The sequence below is a fragment of the Phyllostomus discolor genome, chromosome 7 (assembly GCF_004126475.2).
Source record: "Phyllostomus discolor isolate MPI-MPIP mPhyDis1 chromosome 7, mPhyDis1.pri.v3, whole genome shotgun sequence".
Lineage (NCBI taxonomy): Eukaryota > Metazoa > Chordata > Mammalia > Chiroptera > Phyllostomidae > Phyllostomus > Phyllostomus discolor.
Window position 1 is genome coordinate 2,805,765 of NC_040909.2, and position 26,132 is coordinate 2,831,896.

Here is a 26,132-nt window from a genome sequence, read left to right on the forward strand (position 1 = left end):
CAGCCGAGGCAGTGGGAGCCGGGGCCCCGGCAGCCAGGCTAGGCCCATCACTGCAGGGAGGCAGGGACCGTGGTTTGATGTGTGACTGTTGTGCCAGCTCCGCCGTCCTCACACCCACGGTGCAGCTGCAGATGAGCCGGGGCTCCCTGGCTGAAGGGGCTCGGGGGAAGCCCTGTCCCGTGAGGCGGACCACGGCACGGCAGTCGCGCCGAGGAGGCCTCTGGGCCCACGGGGCGTGCGACTGGGAGGGGCACCCGGGGCTCACCGGCCGTTTCCCCCCCACGTGCCCCGCAGCGAGGAGAACACGCCACTGGACCTGGACGACCACGGCGGCAGGACCTTCCTGCGCGTGCTGCTGCACCTGACCATGCACGACTACCCGCCGCTGGTGTCGGGCGCCCTGCAGCTGCTGTTCCGGCACTTCAGCCAGCGGCAGGAGGTGCTGCAGGCCTTCAAGCAGGTAGTGCGGGAGCTCTGCATGTTCATGCGTGTGCACACGTGTGTGTGTGGTCTGGCGTGTGACGCTCACGGGCTGCGCCCCTTCAGGTTCAGCTGCTCGTTACCAGCCAAGACGTGGACAACTACAAGCAGATCAAACAGGACCTGGACCAGCTAAGGTCCATTGTGGAGAAGTCGGAGCTGTGGGTGTACAAGGGGCAGGGCCCCGACGAGGCCCTGGACGGCGCGTCCGGGGAGAACGAACACAAGAAGACGGAGGTGGGCAAGGCTCGGGTAGCACCCCAGGGAGGTGGATGGGCCCCTGGAGACCAGCCACCCCCCTCCCCTGGCTTTAAGTGGAAGTGCCCGCTGTGGGCCGGGCTGTGTTCTCACGGGCGCAGCTCCTTAAGTAGCCACGGGAACAGCCGTTCTCTTGGGACATGAGCTGCAGCCTCGCTACCTCCCGCGGGTCGCCTGGGACCATGTGTGGCATAGACTTCAGGTGGGGCGGGCTAGACCAGGTTCTCTGACACGCCCCCGGGACAGAGCTGATCTCCAGCCAGGCCCGGTCACCCTCCCGTTCCGTCACAAAGGGGGTGTGGACCCTGCAGACGGACAGTCGTCCTCGGGCTGTGCAAACCCCACTCACGCGCACTCTGGTCCTAGGAGGGGAACGGCCAGGCACAGAAGCACGAGAGCACAAGCAGCTACAACTACAGGGTGGTCAGAGAGGTGAGTCCCGGCCCCCCTCCCGCTCGGTCCCCCGTGGAGCCACGGTGCGTGCTGGCTGCTCTGCTTGGGAGGAGTGTGACAGGGACAAGGTAGACCTCAGAGGTCACGTGCACGGGTTGTGGCATTGGATCTGGGTTTGAATCCAGCTCTGCCTCTTCCTGTTTGCATGTCACCCGTCTCCTCACCTGTCACAGGTGCACCCGTGGGAGTGCAGGGGAAGGAGGGCTTGGGCTCGAGCTCAGGGGTCTGCTCAGCGCCCGGCACCCACTGCCAAGAGCCGTGGCTCATCAGAAATCTCTGTGGGTGCGGTCGGCACCCCAGGCCAAGGTCTCCCTCATCCTCAGTAGGGACCCGAGTGTCTGCGTGTTAAGGGGCACTCCTCCGAAACCTTCCCACGTGCTGTGGGAGCCGCCGTCCTCAGCACGTGTGGATTCGCCCTGTGCCCTCGGCCGGGGTTCCTCCTGCCGGAGGGTTTCCCTCGTTTTACTGTGTGTGTGGCGCTCCCTTCGGCCTCCCTGCCCACCACACCCTGCAGTTTGTTCACTGAGGTTCCTACTTTCCTGAGGTTGACGACCTTTAAAAACTTCATTAGCTTCATTGAGGGCTGACGGACACGGTTGTGAGGTCCTTGAGGTGCCCAGTGCGGCGATGGGGTGGATGCCACAGTCAGCTGGGAGGGGGGTGGCCGAGAGCTGTCAGGACCGTCTGCCCCAGCCAGCTGCGGGCCATGGCCCAGTGTCGTCCGCCGTGGTGCCCGTGCTGCGTGGGGCTCCTTGGAGCTGAGCCACCGGCCTCCCGGCCCTGCCTCCCCAGATCCTGATCCGGCTCAGCAAGCTGTGCGTGCAGGAGGGCGCGTCCGGGCGCAAGAGCCGGAAGCAGCAGCAGCGGCTGCTGAGGAACATGAGCGCCCACGCCGTGGTGCTGGAGCTGCTGCAGATCCCCTACGAGAAGGTCAGGCCGGGCCCGCCCCGTCCGCGGTCACAGGGTCGGCCAGGGCTGCACCTGGGGTCCCAGGCGCTTCCTCTTAGCGTCCACTCTGGTGGGTGGGCTCTCTCCAGAGTCAGATCTTTGCCTCTGCCCGAGGCTGGTGGGGGAGAATGGGGGCAGGGCCTGGCCGTATCGCTAAGGCGGCGTCCTCAGAGCCTCGGAGAGTCGGGCTGGGCGTGGCCTTGACCCTGGCCTCCCGACCCAGAGACAAACGTGCTCTCTTGCTGACCCTTGTCCAGCACGTAGCCTGATTTCAACCCGCGTTCATCTGTCCCCTCCCACACAGGCCGAGGACACCAAGATGCAGGAGATCATGAGGCTGGCCCACGAGTTTCTGCAGAACTTCTGTGCGGGGAACCAGCAGAACCAGGCCCTGCTGCACAAGCACATCAACCTGTTTCTCAACCCCGGGGTGAGACGGGAGGCCCAAGTGTGTGGGGGCGGGGCCGGGGCATCCGCGTCGCAGCTGCTGAGGCCCCACGACGACGCTGCCACACTTGTTCCAGGGGACACATTTGACCCACTGTCAGGAGGACCTCAGTCTCCCCATCGTCTGGGGGCAGAGGGAAGGGGAAAAGCAGGGGGGAGTTGGTGAGGACCTACGGTGAGGTGTCGTCACGTGGTTTGGATGACGTCGCTCATTTTCCACCACACTTCGGTGACCGAGGGGCGCCGGCCCTCCCGCTCCAGCCCCCGAGTCAGGCACATGCTCTCTGTGGTGACGCAGACGCAGAGCGACCCGCCCACAGCACGGTTACGTGGCGGTTTAGTTGGCTAAGTGCATGTTTCAAGTTACACTTAGTGTGCATTTTGCAGTTTTTAAAGAAAAAGGGAGCGCACTCTACACATTGTTTTGTTGGCAGGTCAGAGACGTGCGTTTTTCCCATTCGATTCGATGGGCACGTGACCTTCCACAGAACGGCTGTGAGATTTTTGAAAAGCCGTTCCTGTGCTCATGGACAGCCAGGCAGCGTCCGATTCTTGGTTCCGTGAACAGCACTACAAGGAACATGCCTACACTAGCACACACATGCACACACACACTCACACAAGGGACCGCAGCGGTGACAAGGGACACACCCGGGCCTGTGCAGCAGCACGGATGACAGATCGCGAGTGAAATTTGGGACGGAAGAGGCCAGAGGGAAGAGCAGGCGCGAGGGTCGGGAACGGGCAGCACGCGTGTGCCGGCTGCAGACGCCCGGAGACGGGGGAGGGGACTCCCGGGTGGGCGTCTGTCCTCCAGGGGCTGCTTCTGGGTGCGGCGGGCTTCCCCGGCGGTAACCCCAGGCAGCGGGCGCGGGTGGTGTGTCTGGCTCCTGCTGCGCGATCTTACTAATCGCGGTCGGTCGGAGCGTTTCCTGGGGAAGGGGGCGGTGCAGGGGTGGGGCTGGAGCAAGGGCGCTTCGGGGGGGGCGGGGGGGGGGGCGCAGGCGCCCGTGTCCGTGTGTCCGGCAGGCTCCGCCCTTTCCCGCCGGCGCCCCACCCGGCCCAACCCACCCTGTATGCCCCCCCCCCGCCCCCCGCAGATCCTGGAGGCGGTGACGATGCAGCACATCTTCATGAACAACTCCCAGCTGTGCAGCGAGATCAACGAGCGGGTGGTGCAGCACTTCGTGCACTGCATCGAGACGCACGGGCGCAGCGTGCAGTACATCAAGTTCCTGCAGACCATCGTCAAGGCCGAGGGGAAGTTCATCAAGAAGTGCCAGGACATGGTCATGGCCGAGGTGGGCGGCCACGCTCCTCCGCTCCTGCACGCCTCCCCCCGCCGTGGCCCAGGACGCTGAAAGTTGCTTAGTCGTGTCCGCCTGACCCGGCCCTCTCCCCGGGGCCAGGCAGAGAGACAGGAGTAACTGTGTTGTGTGTGTGTCAGTGTGGGGGGGGTCTCATTTATGAACTTAAACTGCAGGTACAGCAGGAGTCTAATCTGACTTTTTACAGCGGTGAGTATGTTCGTTTTTGAGGGTTGGCTCAGATTCTTCTGAGAGATGAAGAAAACCCAGGAATAATGAGCCAAGATATAGTGGGGATGGAGGTTAAATGTGGATGGAACCTCACGAGCCAGAACAGACTCCTTGCGGATTACACACTTTTTTCTTCAATCAGTCCCCTGGTTGATTAGCTAGAAAACGCCTTGCTTGAGGATTCCCGGGAAGAAGCAGGTCTGGGGGCCCGGCTTCTCCGTGGGAGGCAGTGCCCTCGGCCACACCTGTGCCCCGGCCTTCGGGGCTCCGCCTCATCTTCCCTCCCCTTTGGAAACAAGAACTTAAGCGAATCTCCCCACCACTTGGCCTTATTGTCCCATCCATGTACGTGATTCCCGTGGGGAGCAGTGCTGTGTCATGCAGGGTCGGCTGGACCACGTGGTGGCTGTGTGATTTGGTTTCCCAAACTGTCGGCAGGCACTTCTGTAGAATGAAGGACCTCAGGGCTCCCCGAGGAGCCGGCCGTCGCAGGGAGCATTTGTCTCAGCCCAGCGTGCTCGGCTCGCTGCTCTGGGCCTTTCCACGTGCTCATTCACCTGCTGGGCACTGCAGCCCCGTGCATAGGGGTCAGGCTGTCCTAGGCTACACAGGCAACGCCGAGGCCCGTGAGGTTGGGGGGCCCAGGGGAAGTGTCGGTCACGGTCGTGGTAGCTGGCACGTGGCTGGAGCTCATAAAGCTGAGTTGTCGTGTACACGGTAGTGACTGTGTTTGTGCTGCCTTCTGGACGTGCCCTCTAGGAGCTGTGGCCTTTCATGAGGTGCCGAAGTTGACTTATTCTTACGGAGATTTATAAAGAGCGACAGTGCTGGGGAACCCATTAGCAGTAGGAATACCTGACTTTTTAAATTTATTTTTAAGGTTTTATTTATCTATTTTTAGAAAAAGGTAACGAATGGGGAAAGGTGGAGAAGAGACATCAGTGTGTGGTTGCCTCTTGCACGCCCCCTACTGGGGACCTGGGTCACCACTCAGGCATGTGCCCTGACTGGGAATTGAACTGTGACCCATTGGTTTGCAGGCCAGCACTCAATCCGCTGAGCCACACCAGCCAGGGTGAAATGCCTGACTTTTTGATGAGTGTTGTAAGGAAGGCATGTCTGTATTAGAAGTGGGTAATTTGTGAAGAGGTGGGGCGGCGTGTGAAAGGGTCCTAGCAGGGATACTTTGAAAGCAGAAAAAGAAAATGGAAACATTTTTAAAAGAGGAACCACAGCCTAACTCCTAGGCTTGGAAACACAAGCACAAGCTGACGGGTGGTCTCTTTCCGCTTGGCCCGTGAATGCCGGCCCCCCGGCTTCCTCTCCCCCGAGTCCTGCGTTAGGACCCCTGTACTTCTGCATCTGCAAGTTAGAAAGCTGCCACTCTGGCCGTTCAGTGGTTCAGTAACACGCGTGAGTGAGTGAAGTCGAGAGGCCTGCGGCCACACGGGTTTGGAAGGGGAGCGCCGGCACGTGGTTGTCCGTCTCTGCGAACAGAGAGGTTTGGGGGCTGACCGCGGCTTGCTCCCCGCAGCTGGTGAACTCGGGAGAGGACGTGCTGGTGTTCTACAACGACAGAGCCTCCTTCCAGACCCTGATCCAGATGATGAGGTCGGAGCGCGACCGGATGGACGAGAACAGCCCCCTCATGTACCACATCCACCTGGTCGAGCTCCTGGCCGTGTGCACCGAGGGCAAGAACGTCTACACCGAGATCAAGTGCAACTCGCTGCTCCCGCTGGACGACATCGTCCGCGTGGTGACCCACGAGGACTGCATCCCCGAGGTGAGCGGCCGCCTGGGGGCGCCCTCCCCGAGTCTGGCCGCCTGGGGGCCTGCCGCCCGTCTGTTGTGCGCCTCAGTCGGCGGAGACAGTGTCTCAGGTGTCGGTTTTGTGCAGCAGGGACACCGTGGGAGTTTGCTGCTTCTCCTCCTGTGTTCTCGAGAAGAGGGGGAGCTGCGGCCTAGGGGCCGCGACCTCAGCCTGCTGAGCAGGGGGTCGACCTGAATGCTCCTCCCGGGAGCGGGAGCGAGAGCGAGCTGAGAGCCGGCTGAGAGCCGGCGGGGCTGCGGTTCATGGGGGGGTGGGGTGCGCCCTGCCCTGCCAGCTCCCCCTCAGAACGTGCCCTCGTATCACAGACGTGAGGAACCGAGTGTCGTGACGTGTCTAGGAGCTACGGCCAACGAGAACATGGAAACAGTCTGTGATTCGGTTCCCCACCCCCCGCACAGGTCAGGTGTGGGATGCGATCCCCTCCAGGCCCCCTTCTTCCCTGTTCCCACGTTTGATCAGTGATGGTGACGGCAACAAAGCGGCTCGTGGGGCATACGTTGTATCCTCGCGTGCTTTCTAATACGCCCTGTTAGCTTACAGTCTAACTGAACATACCGGGTATTTATATGAAGCATTTGCAACATAAGTCATATATGTGCTGCTTGTGTTGTTACTTCTTAAAGTTAATACGGCTTGTAACAGTTCAAATAGCAAAGACTATGAAGCAGTAAACTATGAGAAATCGAGTCTGTTCCAGAAAATCACTTTTTATGTTTTTGCACACCCTTCCAGAGTCTTGCTTGCAAACAAGCACAAGTAGTACAGACTTCGTTCTCCCGGCCCCTCTCTTTTTAAGCACAAAGACGACTTTCTAGGGGTCCTGTCCTTTCTTCTTACCGTCCATGAAGAGATCCCACACCCTTTGTTACAGTCACCGAGTCCCGCTGGGCAGAGGCGTATATTGAACCAGACTGTCCGTAGTGATGCAGTGAGCTGATGATCACAGAAAGAAAATAAGGAGGTTGTGCTTTTCTCACTGCTTTGTCCGTATATAAAAACTATCAAACTTGAGTCTCATAGTGACTAAATGAAAATAGCATTTTGACACAGTTTTAAATTGTGGGCAGTCAACTTTTTTCAAGCCCATTTTTGCTTGAACTATACAACACAGGAACAGAACGGACATTAGGTCTCAGGGCACAGCGTAAGGATGATGTGGACGAGGACAGCTGTGTAACCACCACCCAGTCAGGAATTGGGGCAGACCCCCCCGCATCGTCATCAGTTCCTGTCCCCCACCTCCCCAGCGGCTCCCCCTGGTGGCAGCCGTGAGCCCCGGTGCACGTCGTGTAGTTTCTTTTCCTTGCGCAGCCCACATGCCATCACGTAGCTTTGCCCGTCTTTGAACTTCCTGAGTTATTCTGCGTCTCTTCAAGTTCAACTTCATGGGGGTGAGCCCCCACCACCCCGATGCGTGCAGCCGTCCTCGTGGCCTTTGCTCGGAGCGTCCCTCTCTGCCCACGACCCCAGTCGCTGCTCTGCGGGTGCCCCCTCGGCGAGTCCGGGGCCTGGCTGCTGGGGCCCGTGCATAGCACGGGACGGCACAGTGATGCTGAGGGACGGTGCTCCGGCACCGTGTATGCGTCCTGGCCTCGGGCGTGCGTCTCTGCGGGTGTGCGTCTCTGCAGGTGTGCGTCTCTGCAGGTGTGCACTTAGAGGGAGGTGACGGGTCAGGGCCTGCCTTTCTCCCATGGGACGCGGCCGGGCCACGTGGTTTTCCCACGGCTGCTGCGCCTCCCCCGGAGCCCCCTGCCCCACAGCCCGCTCAGTGCCGTCAGACCCTTCCTCGGCCCTGTTTCCTTGGCTCGCCAGGACTGATGTCTGTGAGCGGTTGTCCCTTCCCTGTCCTCCGCTGCTCAGGGAGGCGGAGCCCCTTTCCGCATGTGCTCTCCACGTTCGCTCTTCCTTTCGGGGAGCGCTGGCCCGAACGCTGCTCCATCTTTCCCTTGGAGGGTCCGCCCACTCGCACTGGTCTGTGGGGTTGGTCCTTCGTCAGGGAATGCGCGGCCAACAGTGTCCCAGCTCATGCCCTTGAACTCAACCATGTGTTGGCATGAAAAGAAATCTTAAATCTTTTTTTAAGTTAGTTTTATTGATTTTGAGAGAGAGAGAAAAAAAAAGAAACACTGATTTGCTGTTCTACTAATTGATGCAGTCATGGGTTGACTCCTGACTGAGTGGGGATCAAACCCACAACCTTCAAGAATCGGATGACACTGTACCCAACCGAGCTAATGGCCGGGACGAAATCCTTGATCTTAATGTAGCCAAACTTGTCCGTCGTCTCTTCTGTGGTCAGGGTTCTTTCATGCCACTGCTTGCCTTGAGGGTATGAAATTATTCTCTATGTGTTACATTTCATAAATGTGAATGTTTCCCCCCAAACATCAAAGAACTGAAACCCGGCGGGGGAGGTGGGGCGACCACCTCGGCCCGCCCTCATGACCCGGAGGGGGCAGCCCCCAGCCCCCGCACGCCGAGCCAGCGGCTCACCCGCGCCCGTCTCTGCCCAGGTCAAGATCGCGTACATCAACTTCCTGAACCATTGCTACGTGGACACAGAGGTGGAGATGAAGGAGATCTACACCAGCAACCACATGTGGAAGCTGTTCGAGAACTTCCTCGTGGACATCTGCAGGGTGCGGCCCCCCGGGGCTCGGGGGCGGGGTTAACACGCACGTGTGTGTGTGTGTGTGTGTATCCGTCCATCTGTCCGTCCGTGTGTGTGTGAGCACACCTGGTAGACACAGGGAAACGTCTCATGATTTCAGCTCGCTCTCCCCGTGGCACAGGAGGGCAGACGTGGCTCTTACTTTCCACGCGTGTCATTCCTGCCTTTTACTCTCAGCTGAGAGTAGGTTCTGCCTGCCCAGCGTCAGGAGGATGGGGCGTGTCTGGTGTTCTTTTCATCCTCTGCGGGTTGATGCATGCGTGGTACCTGGGACGTGTTAAACTAGGACTTGCAAGGTCTCCTCTTCCTTGACGACTCCTCAGCAAGTGCATCGAGGGTTCGGCAAAGCCCTTGCAGTTTGTCGGTTACTTTCCTGCCCGAGAGCCGGGGCGGGCGGCCCTTCCCCTGGTGGGTTTGGCACCGAGTTTAACGTGCCTTCTGAAGCCACAAGACTGCCGACTAGCCAGACCCGATGTGGCTTTAATGTGCGTGTCTGGGGGCAGAGGTGGGGGTGGGACAGAGGACTCTGGGGAGATGGGCCCGCTCCCCCGGGGCGGCCTGTTGGGCCGCTGGGACCACGGGGGGTGCAGGTCTGGAGGGATCGTACGCTGTAGCCTGGGGGCACATCCGAGTCTCGTGGTTACGTGCAGTAGGAAACCGTGGCCTGCAGGGAGCGTGGGCCTTAAACCCGGGGGACGGTGTCCTTCTGGGGGAAACCCTAGGTAAGGGCAGGGGCGCCGCCTCTCCCTGCCTTTGGGGGTCAGATCCGCCACACGTGGCAGGCATTTGGAGGGGGCGGCTGCGTAGGCCCCACGCCAGCGTGATGGTTTTGTGAGTCTCTGTGACATCCGAGCTGACCTGGTTCTCTTGTCCTGTCATCATCTCTTTCTTTTCTTCATCCCTGGTCTCTTCTGGGAGGGTTCCTGGCCGTGGGACCTTGACTGTTGTTTAAGGCGGGTGCAGGATGGCCGCGGGTCCCTCGGCGGCCTGGCCCCACGGTGGGCCGGGCGCCTGTGTGAGGCCCGCTCTCGCCCGCAGGCCTGCAACAACACCAGTGACCGGAAGCACGCAGACTCGGTGCTGGAGAAGTACGTCACCGAGATCGTCATGAGCATCGTGACCACCTTCTTCAGTTCCCCGTTCTCGGACCAGAGCACCACGCTGCAGGTGAGGGGCCGGGCGGGCGGCGCCGCGGGGAGGCAGCTGCCGCTGGCCCCCGGACCAAGGAGCACCCGAGAGCATTTTCCCACACTGGGCGGTTTCATCGGTGGGCGTTTCCCCTCTGACCCCGTCCCTCCCTCCAGTGTTAGAAACAGAAGCAGCTCTCCGTGAGGAGCTAGCGCGTCACCCACACTTGTTAGAAGCCCTGGACATCTCCCTCTGAGCTCTGAGTGTGAGCCTGGGCCCCCCGGCAGCGGCGCCGGCTCGAGGGAGGCAGCCCAGTGGTGACCTGGAGCCCCTGTGCTGCCCGGCTCCGGGGCTGCCACCTGCAGGGACACAGGGAGTCCGTGGGGCAGCTCTGCGCGACGGTGCTGGGCGCCCTGACAGTTTCGGCCTCGGGGCCGGGCAGCTGGCAGTGGTTCACATGCGCGGGAATCACTCTTGGTTTTGACTGTGTCTCGGGTGGTCACTGGGGCAGCACTCCCGCGGTCCATGCGTAGGCCGTGGAGTGAGGTGGACACTCGGTCTCTGGTGGCCGGAAGAGGAAGATGCACCGTCCCTGTCATGAAAGGAGGTGGGGGCTTCCCAGGGCTGATGGGGGTGTGGGAGGGGCATCGAATGACAGGAAAGTCTCTGCGATGGGTTGCCAGGGGATTTCTCCTAGGGGCAGAGTGACCCGTGGTCAGCACGGGGACACTGGTGCATCTGTCGGGTCCTGTTGTGGACCACTGACCGTGCAGAGCAGTGTGTCCGTGCCTGGCGCACGAGGCAGATGGTATGGTCCTCGCTTTGCCGCAGAGTAAACTGAGGCGCAGAGGGGTTCATGCCGGTGCTCAGCCGCGGTCAAAGCTCCTAGGCGTGATTTCAGCCCCATTTTGGGCAACTTGAACTTGAATTGCAGAGTTTTCATTGCTACGGGCTTTCCTAGAGGCTGTGGGTGACCTTCGGTTCCATTCAGGAGTAACTAGAAGCAGCCGCACGGCAGAAGGTCACACCGTGAGACGCTGCCCCTCGAGCACCTGTCCCCGCGGTGGGAGTCCCTGGGGGGCGGGGCCTGACCTGGGGAGACACCGAGTGTGTCAGTTCCTGAAGGCCAGCGTGTGCCGCTGCCCAAGGACAGCGGGGGGAGCAGCCTTGGTGCATAAGGTTGGCCGTGCTCCTGTAATTTGAAGTGACCGTCTCCATGGCAACGCCCAGGCTCCCATAGACTGTGAAATGGGATAGCAAAACCGAAATATTGAATCAGCTCAGCTGGAGTGGTCGCAGCCCCTAGCGAGGCCCAGGTGGACGACATGGACTCGGAACGTGAAGTTCAAGTTGGGGTTTTAGGTGTTTTTTTAAGGGCCAGCTTGCGGGTTTCTGGGGTATTCCTTGCCACAGATGCTGTCAGTCTGCTGAGAAGCAGACGTCCGAGTTTCCCAGCCACATCCTTACCCCGTCCTTGCTGTCTCCCTTCCCTACCACCCGCATGTGCGAGGGGGGAAACGGTTGTGTCGTGTTTAAACGCGAGTGGAGTGTCCGGGGGGCTGTTAGAAATGTGGGGTCCAAGGGAGTAAGGGCAGGATTTTGGAGCGTGTAGAGCAGGACAGGGCTGGATCCACCTCCTCTCCGGCCCCTCGCCGGCACTGTGACCTTGAGCGGGGCGTGGAAGCTCAGAGCCTCCTTTCTCCCTCGTCAGACTGGGCGGGGCGCCCCCCTTGCAGGTGACTGAGGGAGTCAGAGGTCAGGTCTGTGAAGCGGCCAGGAGGTGTGGGAGACTCGGCGCTCTTCCTGCTGGACCACAAGCCCCCGTGGGGTGGGCACGGCCAAGTCTCCCACGCACGACTCCTCTGTCCCCCCACCGTGCCGGCGCCCGGGAGGCTGGAGAGTGTCGCCGAGTCAGCGGGTCAGGGAGACACAGGAGAGGCGAGCGGCGACGTCCCCAGGCGAGCGCCCGTTCGTTGGTGCCTGGGCCGGGCCAGTGAGGCGGGTCCCCGGGAGGGGTTCAGGACGGGGCGGCCAGAGGAAGACCGGAGGAAGGCCCAGGCGTGGCGTGGCGTGGCGGTGCGGGCGGGGCGAGCCTCCTGACCCGGCAGGACCTGAGGAGCTGGCGAGGGGAGAGTTTTGGGGAGAAGGTGATGGACGGTCATGCCCTTTGGCCCAGAGGGTCCCGTGAGCCGGTGTCCCCGGATTGCGCTTCGAAGCGGGCGATGAGGAGGCAGCTACTCCGGCCAGCTCGTTCGCCCTCTGTCCAGCGGGAGCAGAGGCGTTGCTCAGTGAACGCTGGTTTGACTCCTGTGACGGTGGTCAAAAAGGCACTTCCTCCCTGGAGGGCAGCTGTTGGGGTCCCGTCCTCAGCCCGGCCCACGTTAGCCGGGAGGGTAGCCGACAGCACGGCTGGCTTGAGTGCTGGGCGTGTGGGGACGGCCCCAGTGGGACAGGTGTGAGCACTGAGTGGGACTGCCTGCCGTCGGGCCCATGCGCCCTGTGCTCCAGCACCTCTCGGTGACACAGCGGACCGTCCCACGCGGCCTGTGAGTGGTGAAACAGAAACCGCTCCCCCACAGAAGTGGGCAGTCTGGTTCTCGGGAGAGCCAGCTGGACGGAGCCTGACGTCGACGCCCGGCTCTGCCCTCGCTCCTCAGTGCTCTCAGGCGCTCGTTTCTAAGCCCGGTGGCCCGGTGTGTCATTCATTGGTGGTGGGGCAGTGACCCCTGCGTCAGGGGACTGTCCCCCAGGCCCACGAGATCTCTCGGGAAGTGTGCGGCTCGCACTGGGTTGGAAGTCACCGTGAGCGTGTTCTCAGAACGGTTTCCACATTTTTATTAACTGGTTTTTCTTGTGACGGGCTTCCTTTTTCCTGGGCGCTTTCGGTTTTTCTTTTACTTCAGGATCCTCCATAGAGTTTCTGTCCTCCTTCTCAGCTCTGCGGGTCCTCCCCCGGAGCCGAGGTCCGGCGTGGGAGCCGCCCCACACGGGGATGTCTGCCTGCCGGTCCGGAGGGGCCGTGACCCGGGGAGCCTTGGGTGGGGACCAAGATGCAGAGTGTCCCTGGGTCACACCGTCGCTGTCAGGTCGGTGTCGTGGACGCTGGAGCGCGCTTCCTTTACACTGAGCGCAGGTTTGCACGGTCACAGAGAGGAGCAGGGCCCGAGTGTGGGCGGCCTCTCGTCCGTAGTGAGCGAGAGTGTTTGACGGGGGCCCCACGGAGCTGCCCTCCCCCGAGGTCGTGGAAGGCATGCCGGGAATCGGGGAGCACGGGCCCTGTGGGGAGACCTGCTCAGCTCACCAGGCTGTGTTTGCCGGGGAAGGGGAGGCTCTACTCGGGACGTGGTGTCTGGGGAACGCGGGTTGATGGGGACAACACTGAGGCTCCGAGGGGGGAAGCAGTTCTGTTGGTAACAGCCGCACAGCCGGTTGGTAACCGGACCAGAGCAGACCTGGATCCAGCTTTGATCCGCCGCTCCTCCTCGTAAGGGGGTGGAGGGTGTGCACGTTGCCCTCGGAGACCTGTGGCTCTTCCTCCCTCGGCCGCAGCCCACCTCGGTCACCCTTCCCGCCCTCGAGGGCAGGCTGGCTGGTTAACCCAGGGTGCGGGCGAGGCCCGAGCCGGGGAGGCCCGAGCAGCTCAGGTGGGCCCCCCTCGCCCTCACCGCAGCCTGGCCGGCTCTCTTGCAGACACGCCAGCCGGTCTTCGTGCAGCTGCTGCAGGGCGTGTTCCGGGTGTACCACTGCAACTGGCTGGCGCCCAGCCAGAAGGCCTCAGTGGAGAGCTGCATCCGCGTGCTGTCGGACGTAGGTGAGCTGGCGCGGTGCGCAGCACTCCTGAGGGCGGGGCCACACCAGCACGCCCAGGTGTCCCTCCCCAAACCGCCGTTATCTCCCCAAGCTAGAAGCCAATGAGCCCCCTCAAAAAGATCGACTTTGAAAACCAAGATCCCACGGTCCAGTGTGAGGTGGTTCCTGGCCAGTGTGAGCTCATGTGAGCTTGGTCACGGCCCTGGGGAAGCCCCGTTCACGGAGCCCGTGGCATCGCCCGGCGCACACGTGGGCTCACGGCCGTCCTCTCCACGCAGCCAAGAGCCGGGCCATCGCCATCCCCGTGGACCTGGACAGCCAGGTGAACAACCTCTTCCTGAAGTCCCACAACATCGTGCAGAAGACCGCCCTGAACTGGCGGCTGTCGGCCCGCAACGCCGCTCGCCGGGACTCCGTGCTGGCAGGCTTCCAGGGACTACCGGAACATTATCGAGAGGCTGCAGGTAACGCCTGGGGCTGGGAGGGGGGCCCCCCGGCGTGAGGACGCTCCCGCACTCAGCGGTGCCTCCTGAGCCGGAGATAGTCCGAGACGGGCCGTGGTGGGGTGGGGGTGGACAGTCAGGTACCGTCAGGGACGGAGGACCTGGAGAGCGCGGCTCCAGACGAAGCGTCTCAGGAGACACGTGAGAGAGCTGTGCTGTGCTGCCTGCAGGGCTCAGCTGCAGAAGTCACGCAGCCCCACTTCCGTCACAGGCGGTCCGTCGGACAGTCACAGAAGCCCACTGGGGTCTGGGGGGAGGGACGTGGGCCCACCTTATGGAAGTGATATCTGTGACACATCATGAGAAGAACTGACGAGGTCCGTGGCACGTCGTGAGGAGAAGGCGGGGCAGGACCCGCCGCTGTGGTGTCCTCGGGAAGCAGGGTCTGCGTGCAGCCCAGAACAGCGCGGGCCGGCGCGAGCTCTCAGCCGGTCAGAGCTGCGTGAGCCCCTGAGGTTACGTAGCACACTAAGAGACAGAGTTTCGGGGTTCGCTCCGCAGCCCCTCCCTGGGCCCCAGGGGCGCATTGGAGGGCAAAACCAGGCCCGATCTCCGTGCTCGGGGAGCCTCGGCTCTGGAGGGGAGGCAGCATCGGTCAGCCCAGCGCACGGATGACCGTCAGTGATGAGAGGGACGCAGGCCGCAGGGAGGGGTTCCTGTCCCAGAAGCCCCCGAGGAGGCCCCTGGGCTGGGCATGCGCTCAGGGAAGGCCAGGCTGAGGAAGTGACTCTGGAGCCGCGGCAGGGAGTGCGGGCCTGACCTGGAGAGGAGGGATGGAAGGGGGAGACACGGGGACGTGAAGGCCGCGGTGCAGGGAGAGCAGGGCGCGTCCAGGGCGCGTCCAGGGATCGCAGGGGGTCAGTGGCCGGGACCCCGAGCTGGGCAGGCGGGCAGGCAGGCAGGCAGGGCTCCGGGGGTCCAGGAGAAGACCTCGGCCCCCAGGGCAGTCCCGGGTGTTAAAGGTGATGGCCCCACCAAGCTCTAGAATGAGGAGGGGTCTCGTGGACGTGCGTGTGTAACGTCACAGGCGCTTTGTACTTGCTCGTGAGCCGCCAGACACCCGGAGCCTTGCGCTCCTCTAAGGCGTGTCGTGGGTGCTCCCAGGTGTAAAAGAAAACTCGTAAGGACGGACGGTGCTCGTGACAAAGACCCGGCCAGTGGCCAGAGGGTCCTCCTGTCTAGCCCCCGGAGAAGCAAGATCGCCCAGGACGACGAGAGGGCATTCACTTGCGGACGGAAGGCTCACGTGGTTAACCCCCATTCGGGCAGCCCTCGCTTCGCCGTCTCTGCCTGGTGGGCTCTCCCGCCGTGGAGTGTTTTACGTTGGACGGTACAATGCAGGTCGGCGGCCACGTCAAGTTCGAGCCTTGCAAAAGGTGCAGGGTTTCAGGAGCGTGACGTGACGGACTGCTCCCAGCCCATCCAGTGCCGTGGACACGTGAAGATCCGTGAGGGAGGACCAGTGCCTGCTGGAGAAGAGGACGTGGGGCACCTCCAGGGAGGGGCCGGGGGAGGCAGCGAGTGGAGCCCCGCAGAACTGTGCAGCGGGGCCCTTCTCGTGGCCGGGCTCTGCGAGGCGGTGTGGACGAAGGGGTGCTGCCGTGCGCGCTCACGAGCTCATTGGGAAAGTCTCCCCTCCACAGAAACAGTTTGGTTCATTCGCACGTTCTAGGTGCTGTCAAGTCACTGAGTTTTGTGAAGGATGCAGCGAAGTAAAACCCTGTTCACACGTCTTAGATTTAGTCCCCGGACGAGAGCTCAGTCGAGTCTCCCTTGACCGTCGCCTGTGGAATGGGGGCCCCCGGGCGGGGCAGACGCAGTTCAGGGGTCTTCTCTGCACAGACCTCTCTGCTGCTCCTGTCTGGTCTGACGCGCCGGGTCCTGCCCGCCGGGGCCAGGGCGTGTCTCAGGGACGTGCTCAGCGACCGGCCGCCAGCCCCCGGGAGCGTCTGTAGGAGACGGTTTCCGCCTGTTGGCTGCCGCCCGCCTTCCCGCGGTGCGTGCCGAGTCGGCCCTGCCGCCCGTGCAGCTCCCCTCTGTCCTCCCCGCGGCTGTGTGCCTGGCATTCGAGGACCACCGTGCCGTCAGGGTACGGGCATTCAGCGTGTGTTGACTCGGCGTGTGCCTTCACTGGTGGTCTCCTCTTCGTGTGCCTTTCCCCCACGACTGTGTCATGCCTGCCGGAGGTCACTGGACCATCCTCCCATCCTCGGGGCACCAGCATGTGGAAGGAAAGCCGCACCCCCGCCCCCCCGCCCCTGCAGGCCCCGGGCGACAACGGAGCAGCAGTGGGCACCCACCCTTTCGGTGCCGGTGCTGCTTGTGAAAGTCGGGTCCTAGCGTCCACGTTCCACCGCTTTGCACCCGTGCCTTAGCCGTCTCTCCGGGTGGTCAAATGTGTCTTTCACATCGTATGCTCAGACCCACGAATGACCCCGAGTGGCACCAAGACCGTCCTGAGAGAAGGGCGGCAGGTGTGCCAGCCGGCCTCCACTCGGTTTTCTGCACCGGGCGGGGGCTTCAGGGACCCCCCATCCCCACCCCTCGGGGCCGTGTCTGACACTCAGCGCCAAGCGAGCGCTGGCCCCCAGCTCCCCTGGCCCGGCCGGGGCCGGGGTCCGCCCTGGGTGAGGACGGAGAGGCCCGCCCGTCCTCCCGGCACCGGCCGGCGGCTCACGGGGCTGCGCTCCCTCACAGGACATCGTCTCGGCCCTGGAGGACCGGCTGCGGCCCCTGGTGCAGGCCGAGCTGTCGGTGCTGGTGGACGTGCTGCACCGGCCCGAGCTGCTCTTCCCCGAGAACACGGACGCCAGGAGGAAGTGCGAGAGCGGCGGCTTCATCTGCAAGTGGGTGGCCTCTTTCTTGGCGGGGGGTGAGGGGGTGGGGGGCAGGGGCGGGGGGCAGACAGCGCAGCCCTTCTGAGGGGGAGGTGCCGGGCCTGCATTCCGCTCTGACGAGTGCGAGGCCGAGGCCCGCTCTGCCTTCCTGCTGGGGAAGGCAGACTCGCGTGGTGCGGCTGGGCACGCCTGCGCACTGCCCGCCCGGCGGCGTGGCCCACTGTCAGGTCCTGACCCCGGCCGGGGGGCTGCCCCAGAGACACCAGGTAGTCTCGGCCCTGCGGCCCCCTGCACAGTCTTCCCGGAACCTTTAGCTGCTCTTGTTTTGCCTCGGCGCACGGCCTGAGAAGAAGAGCTGGCCACGCAGAAACCTCCACTGGACTGCCCCCCCACCCCCACCTCGGGGCTGCTTGTCGGCTGCCTTGACCGAGGGCTCTGCCCCCGAGTTTCCCTTTCTGGGCGCTCTGAGGACAGCACTGGGGGCCAGGGGGCAGTGCCGGCCCAGCCTTATCGTCCTGAGGGTCGGGGCGCTGCTGGCCACAGTACCAGCAGCCCCCAGAGGACTCGTAAAGGGCAGGTGTGCGTGGGCCTGCTTTTCTGTCCTCCCTCGAAGGGTGGCCCTCCGCTGCCCAGTGCGTGTGTTTGCTGTCACCGGCCAGCAGGTGTCGCCATTGGGACGCCGTGGCCGACTGGGTCCTCAGGGCCGGAGCGGCCCAGGAGTCTGTGGCCCACACAGGCTTGTTGTGGGTCCCCTGTGAGCGGCTGGGGCAGGGGCAGGGGCAGGGGCTGGGGCAGGGGCAGGGGCAGTGGCTGGAACCGGGGGACGGCGGCAGGGCAGTGACGTGTGGCTCCCCCGCGCAGGCTGATAAAGCACACGAAGCAGCTGCTGGAGGAGAACGAGGAGAAGCTGTGCATCAAGGTGCTGCAGACGCTGAGGGAGATGATGACCAAGGACCGGGGCTACGGGGAGAAGGTGAGGCCCCGCTGCTGCCGCGGGAAACCGGGCCGGGCCACCGACACGGCGGCGGCGGCTGCAGAGGTCCACCTCAGGGCAGGCACACAGACAGGGTCACCGTTTTTAAAGCTGTTGTTCCTGCACCCCAAAACCTGTCACTGTCTCCTCTAAGAGTCAGGTGTGTGCAGTTGTCTCTCCGCGGCCCCTCGCCCCATGACCTGTGGTCACAGGACCCGCGGTGGCGAGATGCTCTGTCCACGTACGTTCCTGCTGAGAGCCCGGCGCCTCTTGTGCTCGGAGGTGCGTGTCACTGGTGCGTGTCACTGGTGTGCGCTCCAGCCCGGTGCACCTGCGGGCTCGCTGGCCGCCTCCTGCCGGGACGTGGCCCAGCGCCTCCCGCGCACTGAGGAACTCCCCCTGGTTCTAACTGGGAGTCGGGCAGGCAGACGTGGCACCGTTTCCACAGGAGGCTGTGCAGCGGACAGTCCCAGGGTCGTGCCACTGCTGAGCAGGGCGCACAGGGCACGTCCCCAGCCCCCCCCTCCCCGCCCCCGAGGCCTGGGCCCGAGCTGGATCTCCCCAGTTTCCGTGGGAAGGTAACACCGCCCACTGTTGGGTCCCGGCCACCCTCGGCGGCACGTCCGCAGTGGGCAAGCACACTGACCAGGTCCTGGACGGACCCAGAGGCCCGGTAGCCCGTTTAGTCAACCCTGCGAGGGAGGGTCGGCCGTGACGCGGCAGCCTGCGCTGTCAGGCCGGATGGGACAGCCGCACCGGCGCAGGCAGGAGGGGCCACGGGGGGGCTGGTGTCCCCTCAGCGGTCACCTGTCGGTGCTGTCAGAGCCCTTCTCCCCGTGCCATACGGGGGGATGCCTGTGGGTTAGGGTTAGCCAGCGGGCGCCTGGAGCTCAGCGGGGGTTTTGTGGGGGAGCCGCGGAAGAAGTGCTGAACCCCAGTGATGAGAGCGAGGAGCCTGGGCAGCGAGGGTGCAAACGGCGAGGCAGCCGCCGCGCCCGGGGGCCTGCAGGGGGGAGAGGCAGGGACAGCAGAGGGCGCACCCGGCAGGTGGGTAGTTCACTCCACGAGATCTTCTTTTTTGTTAAAGAGGGCTTTGGAAATGGTTCTGAGACGTGATTCCAGTTACAGGAACTCACTCTCTGTGATGGAACCCACAAAAGCAGCTTTGATGAGCTGTGGACACAGTCGTACCTTTGGGACATGAAACTTTCAAGTGCGGGAACCACAGTTTTCTCCTCCTCAGAACACGTCCTCCCTCCAGATCGGAGGTTCTGGTGTAAATGGGTCCTCGACTCTGGGGAGACTCCGGGGACCGCTGCCATCGGGACGGGACCTTTGCCTCCTGAAGTTCCCTCTCGATGCCGTGGAAGGGCAAGCCTCGGGCGCCGGGCGGGCCCATGCTCCAGGCCCTCTGGGGCCAGGTGGGAGGTCGGCCTGCTCGCGGCCCTTCCTGCCCGTGGGTGCCCCCGGGAGAAAGTCGTCACAGAGCCCCGAGACGCTGTGGCCCTGCGCGCGGCAGAGCTCACGGAGGATGACGGGGCCCGGGGCGGTGAGCAGGCGGTTAGTCGCAGGTCCCCGTGGGGGGTCGGCGCCCAGAACCCAGAGGTGACGCGTGGATTCTGGCTCGGGTCCGCGTTCAGCAGGAGGAGGGCCCGCACCCCCAGGCAGGGGGTGGCTGGGAGGCAAGAGGACGTCTCTTTCCGGTGTCGTTGGGCTGCCGTGCCTTCCCCGTCCCCAGGGTGGAAGTGTCGTAGAGGAGCATGGGAAATGCCTCGGAGACGCTCTCAGCCTGTCAGTCAGGGACACTCTAGGTGCCCTCACTGGTCGAAGATGTTCTAGAACCGTCCAGAATCCCGTGGTGGCTGGCGGCTCCGGTTCCCGCAGCACGTGCGGGCAGCAGTGCCCCTGGCCCCGAGCTCGGGCTGCCGGAAGGTGCCATCTCCCGCCCGTGGGAGCTGAGCTCCAGAAGCAGGGCGGGGGAGGGGCGCTGCCCCCTCCCGTTCTCCCCATCTGGTCGCAGGGCCCCTTGGCCTTGGCTCACGGAGGCTTTTGGAAGACGCCTCTGATGCTTGGCTGGCTGCGCCTGTCTGCTGAAAGGAGCGTGACATTCAGGGTGGGCCAGCTCCTGGGGCCGCGTCCACCTCCTTGGCCCAGTTCTCCCACAGCCGCCTCCCCCGGGACTGGTCCTGTGACCGGGCCTTCTGGGTGCACCCCAGCCTCGCCCCGCCAGTCTCCCCTGCACACGGGCCCGTGGCCAGGAAGCCAGAGGGGCTTCCCGGGGTCACAGGGAAGTGGCAGGGGCGAGGCCAGCACGCAGCACGCCCGCCCCCCAGGCGGTGTCCCCCGTGCCTGCGGACCGAGCTGCAGCCCTTCAAGACGAGGGGACTTAGGTCCCTGTGCCCGCCTCTGCTTCTTCGCTAGACAGGGTTTAGTCACGGACGTAGACGAAAAAGTTCACATCGTTCCTTGTTCTGTTCAAAAGCACGAGTGTGCTTGTACGGGTCGATTTGTTTGAGAAAAGTCTCGTGAGAACTGGCACCCACGTTACCAAGTAGATGAAAGCAGAGCAGAATCACTTCCATGTTCAGAGGCTGCGTGCGGCCTCCAGCACGTCTCAGACACCGACACGCACATTCACCGGCCCCTTGTTCCGTGCCAGCGCCCCTCCCCCCCGGCACTGTCTGCTGCCTCCTGTCTCCTGTCAGATCAGCCTCAGAGACCGGTGTTGCTCTTGTTATTTTATACGGGGGGCGAGCGGGTGGACACAGGGAAAACAGAGAGGGTCGGAGACTTGCCTGGGGTCACATGGCCGACAGCGAGAAGCCGGGAATCCAAACCCACACGGCCTGGTTCCCCAGTCCCGGCTCTCCCCACCGGCGAGCTCAGGGGACACCCTGACGCCAGTGCAGTGCGTTGAGCCAACCCCCCAAGTCCAGCGTTGCAGTTTCGATTGTGCGACACGAACAGGCGTAAGGGACAGAACGGCCCCAAACGCAGCAGAACTTAAAGGTCTCGTCATTGGCCCAGTTCTGACCCCTCAGCCCGATGAAACCAGGCCGCGGCTGGCAGCTGGACACACTCCCAACCGCGGTGGTCCCCGAGTCACCAGGCCCTGCGGTTGCAGTCGGGTCCCGCGGGAAGGAGTCGGTCGGTGAGCAGCCGGGTCGGCCCACTTGTCTCCGACCACGCCCCGAGGAGTGCCCATCTGCCCTCGGGGGTCAGGTGGGACGGCAAGCTCAGGGCTGGTCGGAGCAGGTTGTCCCGAAAACGTAGTCGGGGCCACTCAGGAATAATTTTAAAAATCACCTTTGTTGAGTCCCTGCGATGCTGAGCACCAGCAATGCGTATTCTCTCCAGAGAGCAGAAAACAGGAAATGAGGGGACGTTAGAGGTCACCCCCAAACGAGACATTTTCACACGACCCTTTAGCATCTTTCTCTTACACGTTCAGCGTTCGTAAACTCTAAACTTTTATTCGGACGTCACGACCACTCCGTGGAATGCCTGCTGGCCTGCACCTTTAAGCTATAGGTTCAACCATGTCCAGGTTTGAAACACAAAAACTTCCCGTAGCTACACGCCTCTGAAATCGGGTCTGACCCCCCTCTCACTCGGAAAGCCTTCAGCCCCGACACCCCCTGGACGAGGGTACGCAGTCCCTGGGTGAGTCGGCGACTCTGTGGCCGACTATAGGTTTTTACGAGCTGCTGTGAAGTTGTTAGTCAGCTTTGGAAAGAAACCCAGAGGCCCGGAATTCATGTAAAAGGATGTCTCAGAGTTTACTTAAACCCCGCATTCCCTCCTGAGAGGGAGACGCTGTGTTATTACTGGGCAGTTGCCGACCTCGGGTGGCACCAGGGCCATCACGGCACACGTGTCCCCCGTCCCCTGGTCGTGGCCCGTGCCGGTCCCTCTCTGCGGGTGGGGTACAAATGAGCCTTTTCAGGTGCCGCTGTTTCCGATGGCAGCTGAAATCTGCCAGACGTACTAAATACTGATGAAGTGTGATAAGTCAGTCAGAATGTTCAGCCTTAAAGCAGCACCGCTGTGACAGACGCTCTTGCCCTTGACCTCAGGGCTCGCACGTTGCCACTAATAGACCTGCTGGGTGGGCCTGGCCGTCCTCGGGGAGGGCGTTGTCGTCCGTTGTCAGCAGGGCCAGGGTATGGAGCGTCAGGACACAGGGGCGCACGGTTGGTCCTGGGACAGCGCAGGCTTGAACGGCGAGGAGCCGCCTTCGACCTGCCTGAAACCTGGCGTGTGGGCGGGTTTTCCCCGTTGACCCGCCCGGGCCGCTGGAGCGGAGCCGTTCAACCTGCGTTGTTTGAGGCCCACCGGTATGTGGCTTCGGAAGCCGATTCTGCTGCATCCCAACCACAGTTGGGCCCGGACCCCCCCCCCCCCCCCCGCCACCCCGGGGAGTGGAAACGCGTGTCCTAGAGGGGGTCTGCTCCTTGCTGGGTCGCTGTGACCCTCGCTGCCCTCCCACCCTTGTCCGGGGGGCGAGGTTCTCGACGGGGGGCGGGGCCTCGGGCACACAGAACGGGAGGTGCGGTCCCCGGCTCTCGGTCCAGGTGCCCTCGAGGGCTGACAGCGGCCACGGGAACCGACCTCAGCCGCCGCCTGCCCGTTCCCGAGCGGGGCGAGTCGGGGCGTGGGCCCCGGTGGCGTCCAAATGGCCAGTCGAATGGGGCCTCCACCCGAATGCGTCCAGGTGGCCCACCTGGACAGCGCTCTGACACTCGGCTCGCTTACCTGTCCTGTCCTAACCTTTCCTTTCTCTCTCCCTTTTCTTCTCTTCCAGCTCATTTCCATTGATGAACTGGATAACGCTGAGGTTCTGCTTTCCTTTCTTTTCCATGTGCTGTGCTGCCGTGTCCACGCCCCATCCACAGCACGCCCTGTGGCCTGCCCTCGCCCCCGTGTGCCCGTGTGAATGTGGCCTCCTCCTCTCCTCCTCCCATGTCCTGTGTCTGAGCATTTCCCGCCCGTCTGCTTCCCATCCGTCCCCGGAGATCCCCTGGGAGTCCAGAGCGGATTCCTGGGCTGAGCTGGGATTCCACCCACTGCCTGGAATCTCCACGGAGGTCGTGGCTGGCGTCGGCCTCTCACCTGCCTGAGACCCGCCATGGATGTCACCCCAAAGGGCTTTCCTCCTTCCTGGAAAGCGTCCGATGCCAAAAGAAGTGCCTGCCCTGGTACAGCTCAGAAGAACTTGTGAGAGCTCTGCGGTCTCCCTGAGGGGACTGCTGAGCGAGAGGGAGGGGTCCCCTCTGGTTGTGCGGGTGGTAGGAATTCCAGGCACTCGGGGCCGTGGGTGGGGACGCACGGCACCCGCCCGGGGCTTCTCCCTGGGAGCTCTGCCCAGAGACGGGAAATGGACGCGTCACCCGCGCCGGCCACCGCACGTGGGGTACGACATGAGCTTCGCTTACCGGACTCGCCCGGGAGAGCGAGGGAGGAGCGGCCATCTGTGTGGGCTCTCGGGCCTCTGAGACACTTTCTGTTTCGTGAATGTTTCTCAAGGTTTCTCACCGTGTTTTTAGGATGCAGCGCAGTGCTTGGCGTGTGGTACTAGAAAAGATTAACGTGGGGAATTCATGTGTATGTGATGGGAAAGTTTTGCTGCTTGGCAGATGAGGACACTGGAAGAAAGCTTTGGCTGCAGGAGAGAGCTTCCTGGGGTGCCTGTGTGTGGTTTCCGTAGACCAGCAGTATTTGGGGGGGGCACGGAGCTGCCTGAGAGAGCGCAGCCCGCTGGACGGCTGCCACCAGCCTTCCGGAAATGCTCAGGGGCGGCTCCCATGTCCCTCGGGGGTTGGCGTCCTGGGCTGAAACCGGACGGTGATGTGGGCGGCTGTGACTTCGGTCCAGCTCCCTTGGGAACGGAGCTCAGAGAGGCCGAGGGACTCACCCCAGCTCACACCGCTGGGCGCTGGCTGCGCTCCGACCAGCACAGGGCCGGCCGCTGGATGGCCTTCTCCTCATGTGCATCCAGCGTGCGCGAGTCCAGCGTGCGCCTGGCGAGGAGCCGAGCCCTCTGGGATGAGTAGAGGCTGGGATGACCAGGAGGTTGGGCAGCAGCTTTGTCAGCCGCTCGGACCACAGGGCTTCCCAGCACGTCCCAGTCCCATCCCCCCCCCCCGCCCGCCCCCCAGTTGCCCGCAGAAGTACCTGCTGCCGCGCGTGCCCGCCAGGCACCCTCCCGCCACTGTGCTCCCTCCCCCGCCCGACGCAAATGCCTCGCTGTGGTGGGGGGCGGGGGAGGGGGGAGCTGCTCTTCTGATACGTGGAGGTCGAGGTTCTGTGAGGTACAAGTGGAGTCGGCCAGGGCTCGCCCGCCCCTGCCCGAGCCCCCACACGGTGACCACGCTGCTTTGCGCCGCGGCGACGGGCTGGCGTGCTCGCTCGCGCCGGACAGAACCGGGTCTCCTGGCCGGGCGCGCGTGGCTCGCTTGCAGAAAGGCCCCACGGTCGAGCAGGTGTGTGTATGGATTGTACTGCGGGAAACAGAATGCGGTCTGTCTGTCTGTGAAGGAAGAATGTTCTGGCAGCCACTCGGATTCTTTGAAAATTCCCTGAGGAAGCAGCTGTGGATCCCTCCCCCCTGGTTACCCCTGGCAACCACCAGAGCCCCTGGGGCATGACCAGCTGGCCGTCCCCAGGCCCCCAGGCTGCCTGATTGGCCTTTACCGTCAGTGGCTGCTCTGGAAACTCCCGCGGCTCAATCGGCGTCTCCCCCACCGCGCCTCGGTGGCTGCATGTGCTGGGGACCTGCAGCCCACAGCTGGGGCCTGGGGAGCTCAATGAGCCTGCACGCTGGCTCGGGGGGCGCCAGGCTGGCGGCGAAATCGCAGCCCCCCCGTGCCCACTTCTGAAGGTGCTGGTGAACAGCCCCTGGGGGACGGGCCGAGGCTCTCCCTGTGACCTCCCCGACCCCTGACCGGGGATGCCTCCCGCGTGCTGATGGCCACCGCCACCTTGGGAGAGGAGATGTGCCGTGAACGACCCGGAGAAGCACAGTGCCTCCGCGTGGAACTCAGTGCTCCAAGCACTCGGGGTGACACGGGGGCCGCACCCAGGGTCCCTGCAGCAGAAGAGCCCGGTGTGGGGTCTTCCCCGCTGTCCATCTCCCAGGGGGGACCTCACGGAGAGCCAGGAGGAGGAGGAGGAGGTGGCCTGCCTGCCTGCCTGCCTTCGGCAAAAAGAGAGGCGGGGCCCCGTTCCTACCCCCAGCTTTGCCTTCATCCTCGGGGGCTGGGGAGGGTGCAGACGGAGGAGAAAGGGACGCCGCTGGCACCCGTGACCCTGCTCGCTCCCAAGTGCCCAGCTGGACGACGGGTTTGGACGCGCATCCACACACAGATCGAGGCATGGCGGGCCCCGTCACCCCCACGGCGGCCCCTCGTCCTCCTGCTGAGCTTTGAGCGGACAGCGGCGGGTGTTGAAGACCGTTGGCCGTCGGTGTGACCAGCACTCGCACATCTGTACTGTTCCAGACCGGGTGCTGGGGGAACGGGGGCCGCATGGAGCCCCAAGGACACGGTGCCCACCCTTCTGGGGCTCGTGGCCCGCATGGGGAGACGGACAGGCGTGCAGACCAGTGTCCAGTGAGAGCCGTTGTCAGCCAGGAGAGGGACCTGGGGGCCGTGAGAACGCATCACTGGGACGTCTGAGCAGGGAGGGCAAGGGTCCCTGCGAGCAGCTTCTCCTGAACATGAAGCCGACTCTGACCAAAGGGAAGCCGATGCCACGTGCCTCCCGCCACCTGCCACCTGCCAACCGGCGGGTGTCAGGCTAGCACACATGGGCTGCGGCTCCGCGGGCTGGCTGCACGCACACGCGTGTGGCCGGTGGACCCCCACGAATCGCTGTCAACCCCCAGGAATCGCTGTCACCCCCCAGGAATCGCTGTCAACCTGGAGCGTGGAGTCGCCAGAGCCCCTGCAGTCAGCCCACTGCACACCTCCCACTGGTCCGCCCCCCTGACGTGTCGATGGCGGCCTGCAGCCGGCTCCTCCCGCCACGGGCTTCTGCACGGAACATCGGGAGCCACCGGCGGGGAGCCTTAGGAAACTCAGGGTGGCAGCGGGGAGAGGCACAGAAGCGTTCAGTCTCACCTTCAGGGGGCGTTCTCGTGACGTCCGATCCGGGGTGGGCGGTGTCCTATTTTTTTACAGGCCGAGGACGGCTGGGTTGGACACCTGCCAGCACTCGGGCGGCAGTTACATAACAGTGCCTTTTTTTTTTTT

The 26,132-nt window shown here is 63.5% G+C and overlaps 1 protein-coding gene across 1 annotated transcript in view; it reads left to right on the forward strand.

The window, feature by feature from the left end:
* The window catches only part of ITPR1 (inositol 1,4,5-trisphosphate receptor type 1), a 214,465-nt gene that overhangs the window by 103,185 nt on the left and 85,148 nt on the right, over positions 1 to 26,132 (forward strand). Inside the window, 15 exon segments of the mRNA XM_036030250.1 lie at positions 291 to 460; positions 547 to 717; positions 1,105 to 1,170; positions 1,984 to 2,121; positions 2,444 to 2,569; positions 3,687 to 3,887; positions 5,659 to 5,910; positions 8,472 to 8,597; positions 9,668 to 9,796; positions 13,448 to 13,568; positions 13,846 to 13,991; positions 13,993 to 14,031; positions 16,768 to 16,916; positions 17,769 to 17,880; positions 22,685 to 22,717. Coding sequence (XP_035886143.1) covers positions 291 to 460; positions 547 to 717; positions 1,105 to 1,170; positions 1,984 to 2,121; positions 2,444 to 2,569; positions 3,687 to 3,887; positions 5,659 to 5,910; positions 8,472 to 8,597; positions 9,668 to 9,796; positions 13,448 to 13,568; positions 13,846 to 13,991; positions 13,993 to 14,031; positions 16,768 to 16,916; positions 17,769 to 17,880; positions 22,685 to 22,717 — 1,979 coding nt within the window.